This window comes from Hordeum vulgare, chromosome 7H (assembly GCF_904849725.1).
Source record: "Hordeum vulgare subsp. vulgare chromosome 7H, MorexV3_pseudomolecules_assembly, whole genome shotgun sequence".
NCBI lineage: Eukaryota > Viridiplantae > Streptophyta > Magnoliopsida > Poales > Poaceae > Hordeum > Hordeum vulgare.
The window spans coordinates 621,405,922-621,415,581 of record NC_058524.1 but is presented as its reverse complement, the minus strand read 5'-3'; the positions used below and the strand labels follow the sequence as shown (position 1 = coordinate 621,415,581).

The following is a 9,660-nucleotide window of genomic DNA, read 5'->3' as shown; positions in this document are numbered from 1 at the left end:
ACATAGCTCCAGTAGCAAACCTGTAATCCATTCATACACATCAAACACTCCGGCAAAACTATGGGTCTTATCTCTACGGAGAGCCTTGAATCTGGATACATCGTGCGTTCCATACTTGTACCAACCTCGTTCCGAGCATCCTCCTTTGTCGTTCCCAGCGTCCTCCTTTGTCCATTCGGTTCTCACCGACTTTAGCCTACCTATGACATATGTTTGTCATATGTTGTGAGTATTCACCTACAACGCATTCTCACACGCTACCAGCACCAGACATTCATCAAACTTAGCACCATGCTGCCGGGAATTCACACATTCATCAAACTTAGCACCATGCTGCCGGGAATTCACGATGGATATTCAGGCCATGAAGCAGAGCAACATGATTTTGAATAGTTAAAAGGATGAATCCAAATAGAACGAACATGTCTCATGGTCAAGTTAAAAACTAGGTGGAAGTACAACATTCGCATAATCCACGAATATATCGTTCCAAGACAGTACAGTACACCTTATACATAATCTAGCATATAATGGGAGGCCATGACAGTACAGCTTACACATAATCTAACATAAGGGGAGGCCCGTCACGCGCAGCATGTTATCCAACTTGACACAGGGCCTCTGCTGACGCAAAGAAACAACCACCCTTTACCTGTCATAGCCACCACCACCGGCACGGCGGCCATAGCCCCTTTCAGGCATCCGGTATGGGGAATACGGCAACGACCTAGACCGCTCCCTCCTTGCTCTGCCACCATAAGGAGGGGGAGACCTGTGGGGGGAGTAGCCCCGGCCACCCCTGCCATCATAGTAGTCTCGGGCATCCCTATGGGGTGGGGAGTAGTCGCGGGTGTCCCTGTAGGGAGGGTAGTCCCGGGTGTCCCTGTAGTCTCGGTACATGGGAGGCGGAGACCTGCGATAGCTGTTGCCGTAATAATCGTCACGACCACCATAGCCTCCTCGGCGGAATCTACCACCACGCTGCATCTCTCTACGCTCATAGCGGTGGCCTGACCAAGGAAAATTGCAAGTAAACCATAAGCTGTAATTAACCAAGCATATGCACATCATATGTACATACAGTAAGAACATGCAGAAATAGAAAAGAGCACTGAGATACGATACAAACAATTAGCAAAGATTAAAGAGCTAGACCACAAGCTTCAGCTGCTTTTAATACCTAGGTAGCTTCCAGGAGTTGGTGTCCTAGGGCGGCCTCTGCGTGACTGAAATAATTGAAACAACAATCAGTACAATATCAGGTTGAAAGCTAAGATAGGAAAATAGAAGTATCATGCTGGATTGTGTAGGAAATTATGAGTTTCCCTTACGGCGGATATACACCCTGCATTAAGGGACCAAGGAGGAAATACTTAATGAAGAGCACAAACTCCAACTAGCAGACATCCAACATTGCTATGCATATGTCACCAGACATCTTGACTAAAGTGTTGGAAATGCCCGTTGATTAGTTGATGGGGAGTTGAAGGTGAATGCTCAGGTTTAGTTGAAAATTTGCTACGTTTAGTTGTTGTGAATCTCGTGTTCCATAGTAACCCTTTGGGCTGTCCATTGATCAAGCTGTATGAGCTAAAGTTGAAATTGATGAACTCAGCATCTTGATTGCTGGCACATAGCTTGCACAATGCACAATGTCTTCTGAATAACCACCAAAAAACCTCCAGGTCAACACACATGAATAACAAGGATCGATACATCTGAACCAACAAGACGACAACCCATGTGGATGCGCAAACAATTACCTTTTCAACTGTGATGTTTCTGCCTAGCAGTTCTGACTGGTTAAGGTACTTGATGCAGCGTTCAGCATCTTCAACAGTGTCCATGGTGATGAAAGCAAATCCACGAGAAACACGTGTATGGGGTTCAAGAACAACATGACAAGAAACCACCTGACAAAGAGGGGATGTCACAACTTTGTACATCAAAGGAACAACAAATCTGCAAACATACACGAAGCCAAGTAACTAACCTTTCCTTCCTTATTGAAGTACTCTCTAAGTTCTTTATCAGTCACCCTAGAAGAAAGTCCAGTGATGTACAGAGTATTTCCATGATTAACAGCTTCAGGCTCCCGTTCCCTGGAGAATGAAAAAGATTAAGCATGTACAAATAACATATGATGAGCATGTACAAATAACATATGATGAATTACTGCTTCTGATGTTTCAAGTGAAATGTTAAAGTGTTGGTCGTTCAACTCAGTATTTTGAAGCATATGCCCCATTCAAGAAAATCTGTAAAAATATCTTGTGTTCCCTTTATCTTAAGCGTTTCAGAAAGTTTATACATTACCACACCATAAACTACTTCGTTTTCCATGGACAGAATTCCACTTTCCCATCAAAGGAGCAATTACAATCTTAGATTGCATTTCTTACACAGATATTATAATATGAGTATATGACGCCTAACTATGACAACTATTGTGTACAACTAATAGCAAGTGATTCAACTAAACACACAATATAAGCTATTATAATAGGATGACCAAATTTTATAACCATTTTATACATACTTTCATCCTACAAAACATTATATGGAATTTATGGCACGAGTGTACAAGCTATTAACATAAATTTAGCTATTATGAACACAACTCTCAACAGCACAAACATGTTGTACATGATATTGCAAGAATACATGTTAATCTTTCATTTAGTTTTAGATGTAAGAAACAGAATACGAAGAGCATATGGAGTAGATGCAGTATTAGCAAAAAAAAAAACGTGGAACAAAGAGTCCACACCTCGCAGGGCTTCGAGATCTTGACCTTGCCTGAGATCTAGGATCAGGTGATGGAGATCTAGACTGGGATTGGGCTACAGGTGATCTTGACCTTGACATTTGCTTTTGGCGTCCCTTATAAGGTGACGGGGACCTTGAGGGCCTCGTGTACCTGGAAGAAATTATCACTAGACTGTTAACTAATTATAATGAAGATATTTTCTTCCCTGACATTTGCTTATAGAATGTGCATGATGATTGGCCAAAGAGAACATAGCACACAGGATAGATAGCAGAGCACAGCCATAACCTTGGTGTAACTTTACAAGTTTATTAAAGATAACAATATGAACTGCTTATAAAATGGTCCTCGGGAATCAAACATTATTTTCAGTGTCCAATGAACTCGCTTGCCTAATGAAACACTGAGCGAACAAAATAAAGATAACCTGTTCATCCATCAGCATCAGCATCACGTAAATCCTCTTAGTTCTTGTAGCCTCTATAGGACAGATCTAGTCAACCTAGATTTGAAACAAACTAGCACAGGAGCATGGGTGTGTGTGTACATCCCCACCTCCCCAGCTGAGCTGGCTTCAGATCTGGACCCTCAATCAGACACTCACACACCGTTATACCCAGGTTTATTAGCAGCCACTTAAACTCTGAAGCTCCCTATCGGAAAACCTATAGTAGGCTAATACCATGGTGTTATCACAAACTTGCACTATCTGGAGCTATACCAGATGTCAGGTGGGCGAAACAGTGCATCCACATGTACAAGCAAATCAGGGGCTCTAACAAAGAGTAAAACCGCACGAGCTCCGTAAACCAACTAAGACGCAGAGACGGCAGCAAGCCTACTCTCACCAAGTAGAGCCTGCAACCCAGCTGAGGGTGAGAGGCAGATAGCTAGATCCGCGGCTATCTCATACTACGCAACACGCATCTAGTCAGTCAGGCAGCCAATCTCACAAACTAGTAAGTAGTAGAATCGAGCCCGAAAAGAAGAGGCGGACAACGGGATCCGCATCCTCTGATTCCCCGTGTCGCCCTGCGCCTACCAGCATCCAGAAATCAAGTAACCCCCTGCTAAACCGAAGCTAGGTCATGGCGGCATCACAACCTGGCCCGGATCAGAGCGGGCGGGCGGGAGACCGACGAACGGGAACGTATTCAAACCAGGCACCGAATCAGAGAGAGGGGGAGGGGGAGGAAGGGCGTCGAAGAGAGCGAAAGCGCGTCCGAGGAGGCATGCGCCGCCATTTACCTCCGGCGCGGGGAGTCGGCCTGCGAAGGAAAGAGGAGCAGCCGTCAGCACGGAGATCGACCGCAACGGGGGCCTCGGGAACGACAGCGGCGGGGAGGAGGGGAGGGGCTCACCATGGCGCGGGTCGGGGCGGTGACGACGGCTGCGACGGAGTCGTCGGCGACGGCGGGGCTTCCGGCGGCCGCGGCGGAGGGGAGGGGAGGGGCTAGCTAGGGTTCGGCGGCGGCTCGTCTCGCTCGCTCCTGGCCTGGGTGCGCGATGTGGTTGGGTTGGCTTGACCGTGCTCGAGCCGGAATGGGTTTCGTATCATCTTGTTGTGTGGTGGGGTGTCGGGCCGGGGTGGGAGGAGCCCCCGAGGCCCAACGGCCCAACAGGTGCTGGGCCCAGCACCATCAGGCAACAGACCTGCTCTCTGGGAAAAAAAACATGCTGTCGGGAAAATAAACAGAGCTGCTCTCGGGGGAAAAGGGGAGAAGGAAGCAGCAGTGGCAGCCGCGGAGGACTAAAGTGTTTTCTTGGCAGCAATTACCTAGTGAGTGACTACTGCATATTACTACATTTTGGGCAGTAACAGACGCTCCCGTTTTCTGGATTTTCTTGAAGGAAAATGTTTTCTTGGTTAAAATTAGGAATCTCTACTATTAAAGCAGGATGTGCCGTCGTGATGGTTCAACCTCCGCGATGGTTCGACCTCCCATCGATCGATCCCACCTCTCGGTCCCACCTCGCAAGAAAGAAAGAAAAACATCGTACGATCCACCTCCCACGTCTCCCCTCTCCTTCCTTCCCCTGACACAATCGCAGCATCGGCGGCTGCGGCGGAACCTCGCGGCGATCACTGGACTCACCCCGGCAGGTACCGTGCTCTCCTGCCTCCCCTCCTGCATCCACGTGCTCGCGAGAGCGTTCGTTCCTACGTGTACGCGAGCTTGCGCGGGCCTTCGCCAGAAACCCTAGGTCTGCGGTGCGGGCCTAGATCCCCGGCGTATCCGGCGGGTTCCTCCCGTGGCAAGCCCTTAACGTCCGCCGCGGTCCTCAGTTTTGGCTCCTCAAGGTCTCACCGAATCTTGCATTAGCGAGAGGCTCGCCACGCTGTTCACGAGTCATCACGCTGAGGAATCAGCCATGCTAGACGTGGCAACGGGTTGGTTGGTGGATGCTGCATTGTCTGGAAGTTTGATTCTTGGGATTGGAAATCATAGAAAAGTTTCCTATGCGCTAGCTTGCCTGCAAGTCCACGGGAAACTTTCAACCTCTTGCAGATTTTGCTTTGTCTTAATCAAGAAAATCCATGTGCTTTTTGTGGTGCGACCAAACAAACTATAATATTACATCATTACCTTCTTCGGTGTTTGCAATCTACGACTCTTCATGCCATAGCATCCAACACCTAACATCTTTTAACTGTATGTAATTACAGCAAAGCAATTAGGAGGTACAACCCCCAGTACCGGAGCCCCCCAAGGAGGGGATATGGTGGAGGAGGTAGAAGTCCCCCAAGGAGGGGATATGGAGGACGGAGGGAGCAGGGTTCAGGAAGCCTCTTGGTCCGCAACATCCCATTAAGCTGCAGGTAGAAAAACTGTGGCATGAATACATACGGCTTTCTTGATGACCTGCTTTTTCAAGAAAGAAGAATATTTCACTTTGCAAGGGTATTGACCTTGGTTTTGTTTTCTTAACTATGGCAGGCCGGAGGATCTTAGAGTTCCTTTTGAAAGGTTTGGTCCTGTTCGGGATGTGTACCTGCCAAAGGATTATTACACCAGGTAGGTTTTATGTATTCGCATAATTTATTTACAATTGGCAAACAACTTTTGGCCTTGTTTTCCAATGATAATATGAAATATAAAAAAGAGGACTTTGTACGCTTATCTACATGGTTGTTGCATAAGCTTGGTATAATTCCCAGCCATTTTTATGATGAAGAGATGTTGTGAGCATGTCTTTCAGATTGGTGTGATGTCGGTTTGCAACCATGTTTGTGCATTAGCGTTTAGGCTCAATGAAAATGCTCCAGTCATTGTAGTCTGCTCATGTGCTTCACTGATTAATTCTTGTCATTAAAATGTGTGATTAACTAATCTGGAAATGCTTATGCTACCTTGTCTTACGTATTCACCCATGTCCTATGATAGTTTATTTTCTGAAATTGTTGCCAGGATTGTATCGGTTTGATGTAAGTAAAGTCCCTTGATTTGTTGAAGAATATTTTTGTTATATTCCTAACAATTAATTTGCTTGGCAAGATAGAGCCTTGTCCCAATGAAGAAGTTCTTTTATGAAGACAAAGATTTGTTTTGAGAAAATTAGTTTCGTGAAGAGAAGATAAGAGAGTTGTATTGGGTAGTCCATGAGAAGATTAAATGAAGCGAAGTTCATTTCAAGTACTTTTGAGACTTTTCAAACATTGAGGACTTGAAGCGAATGATTTTACGAAGATACTCTTTATGAGGATCACCGTACTTAGTCATTATACAAGAAATTTGTACAAGAAACTTGGATACTAGGACCTGGACATAGCTGTGTTTTGCAACACTTGCTTCACGTTTGATGGAAAATGTGTGTAAGTTGTTGACTGTGCTTCGTCAAGAATCATAGAGGGCACACTGTATTTGAACTGTGATGATGGTAACATGAGAGGCACACACATTCTTTATGAATACTTCATGCCCTCTTTTTTGTCTTTTATCCCATTAATTTCCATATTATCCTACCTTTTCTAATGAATCATTATATGCAGGGAGCCCCAAGGGTTTGCATTTGTGGAGTTTGTTGACCCTTATGATGCATTTGATGCACAATATCACTTGAACCGCACATTATTTTTTGACCGAGAGATAACTGTTGTTGTTGCTGCCGAGTCACGGAAAAGGCCAGATGATATGCGTAATAGAGCGGGAGTCAGGTATGCTATTCCATTATTGTGAAGTTCTTCCTTATCTCATGTTATGTGCTCATTTGCACTGGTTGCTTTGCAGGGGGTATTCTGGTGAACCTGAAAGGCGTAATTCTCGTTATGGTACTTTCTTATGTCATTGTAATTTTTTTGGAAGTGGAATCATTAATGTTGTATGATTTGCAGTCCTGCGTACTCTGAAATGCTAATCTTGAATTCTGAAAGCTTCATTCATGCTTTCTATTAGACTGTTTATCCCATTTTAGACTTTGCTTTGGGATAGAATTTTTTGACCTTTTGCGGCCTCACAAATCTTGAATTCTGAAAGCTTTATTCTGCAGTTTACTGTGTTTTGAGTATTTCAAATTATGTATCGAATTATTTTTGCTGCAGTATAAGTTACCAAATTATTTACGGCCTCACAAATTTCAGGGAGGTCCCGATCCCGTTCACGCTCCTACTCTCCTCGCTATCGTGGCCGTCCTCGGTCAAGGTCAAGGTAGGGCAACAGTAGGTCATGTAGTTTCACTTGTCATATGACATTCCTAAAGCTACTCCCATATCGTTCATGAATCCATCAACTCTCTTCTAAATATTTGATTATATTATTTAAAAGGTCATACTCTCCTGCTCCAAGACGGCGAGATGATTACTCTGCTTCCCCACCAAGATCACATCACACACAGTCTCCTAGGCGTCTGCCAAAGGGACATGAAGAAGACGAGCGGAGATCCTATTTTCCTGCTGGTAGAGGTGGCGGCGAGCGTGATGCTGATACTAATGGAAAGTAAGTTCTATTTTTACTGTGAAAAGCACTACCGCTAGCCTTTCCACCATTCCATCGATTTTTTTTCAATCCCTCCATAAACCAGACGATAAACCAGCCGATTAGTTCAATAAAAAACCCTTAGTACCGCTAGCACTTCCCCTCCCCGCTCGTCAAGTTTCTCACGGAAGAAAAATAAATTCCTATCCACACCTCCACGGACGACAGGAAAAAAGAACGAGAAGAAAACCCACGTACCCACGTCCCACCCTCATCCCCGAATCCCTCGTCTCCCCCAACCCTTGCTCCCGATCCCGCGTCTCCTCCAAAGGAATCGCCGCAGCCGACCTCTTCCTTCGCCGCCGACTCGGCAAGGCGAAATACTAACGCCCCCTTCTCTCCTCTCACCCATGGGCTCTACCTTTCTGGTCGTCAACACCTGCCCCGGTTCCATTCTACATCGAGAGGGACATGTCCCAAATCCACTTGCCTTCTCAACGGAGCCATCAACGGCATCTCCTCCTCGACAATTTCACCCAGCCGTCGTCGTCATCCAATCGACCTTCCCCGTCTACCGAGACCTGGAGCGACCTTCCTCACATACGACAACCTCGATCTAGATCAGAGTCGCTTGCCATCTCATTTATTGTTCACCCAGTCCAGGAGGTGCTCAATGCGGGGAGGGTAATGAGCATGGCGGTGCAGCGGCAACAGCAACCGACCATGGCCTAGGTAACCTTATCTTCCTATATTCTCCCAGTAGATTGTGCTTCTGCACTGCCTCATTCACATAAGGGGTGCTTCAATAAAAAAATAATCTGGTTTTTTTTTCATCAGACTGCTTAGCACAAGTGCTTACAAAGAGGCACGGAAGCAACTTTGGCTCCGTACAGTACTGCACTTAGAGCATGCCCAATGGGTAGCCCCAAAGGTGATGCTTCATAGGCCAACTAGGCTCGGATGCCACTCTGGCAGGAGGACCGCTGCTTGCATGCGCCAGGTGAAGCTTGCAGAGGAGGCTGGTTCTTCAATGGAAAAAGTAGGAAAAAGTAAGGAAGGAGAGAAAAAGAAAGGGAGAAAGAATGAAAAAGATGAACATATGAGGACAGTGGATGACGGCTGTGAGGCAGCACCACATAGCCACCATTGGACTGAACAATAGCCTCAATCCTTCCAATCCTATGTGTTTGATGGGGCACCTGTCTTTTTTCGCCACCAGTGTTCATGCCCTTAAATATTCACTGCAGTGTTCTTGAGGTGTTTGTCTATCAAGTGGCATCCTCTGCAGCATCGACGTTTCTTATGGGTGCACTCAAAATTTTATTTTTGGATAATGTCTCAACAGTATCAACAAGGCTGGCATCCGAAGGTATCTCGATTACTGCACGAAGAAACATCATAGTAGCTAGACATTTAGAATTCACAGTGACTATGAGACAATGTACTAAAAGTACATGTTCTGTATATTATTGTTTATAGCAATACATTTCAGTTAAATCATGTCTTTACAAAAACATGGTATCGGCTATTAAAAATACCAAGACATTCGATTTAGTAATGACATATCTATAATTAATAGCATGCAACTGTGTTGAACCTATATGATAATGTAACCCCATCACTTCAAAATAGTTTGTTGCCACATAAATCAACCTGTAGTATATAAATAAGGTTATAAATTCAAAGGATATATAATTGATCATTGTATAATTTTTTTGGTTTGATTATCTAATTACCTTGGCGTTTTCCCAAAAAAGAATTACACTGGCATTTCTTAAAACTTGATTGACTGAACCGAAGAAGCTAAGTGCTGAACACTGTACGTAGCAAGCTCAAGAATATTTATGTGTTCATTTCTCACTTGAGTAATGTGGTTTTTTGAAAACCTTACTTCCTCTGAGTTCTACAAGAACACCGTACGTAGCAAGCTCAAGAATATTCATACAAGCACTAGGCATTGTACAAGGCCTAAGAATT

The 9,660-nt window shown here is 45.0% G+C and overlaps 2 protein-coding genes across 2 annotated transcripts; one reads left to right on the top strand and one right to left on the bottom strand.

The window, feature by feature from the left end:
* Nucleotides 1–356: 356 nt before the first annotated feature.
* On the bottom strand, nucleotides 357–4,295 carry LOC123407403 (serine/arginine-rich splicing factor SR45a-like). Its single transcript, XM_045100524.1, has 7 exons — nucleotides 4,132–4,295; nucleotides 4,019–4,038; nucleotides 2,771–2,920; nucleotides 1,994–2,102; nucleotides 1,764–1,913; nucleotides 1,181–1,226; nucleotides 357–1,010 (listed from the first exon to the last, which is right to left on the bottom strand). The coding sequence occupies exons 1-7, from the start codon at nucleotides 4,132–4,134 to the stop codon at nucleotides 649–651; spliced, it is 840 nt and encodes a 279-aa protein (XP_044956459.1). The 5' UTR covers nucleotides 4,135–4,295; the 3' UTR covers nucleotides 357–648.
* Nucleotides 4,296–4,699: 404 nt separating this feature from the next.
* LOC123409579 (serine/arginine-rich SC35-like splicing factor SCL30) lies at nucleotides 4,700–7,708 on the top strand. Its single transcript, XM_045102443.1, has 7 exons — nucleotides 4,700–4,923; nucleotides 5,439–5,591; nucleotides 5,710–5,787; nucleotides 6,762–6,926; nucleotides 7,000–7,040; nucleotides 7,350–7,416; nucleotides 7,534–7,708. Exons 1-7 carry the CDS (start codon nucleotides 4,700–4,702, stop codon nucleotides 7,706–7,708), a joined length of 903 nt encoding a protein of 300 aa, XP_044958378.1.
* Nucleotides 7,709–9,660: the final 1,952 nt, after the last annotated feature.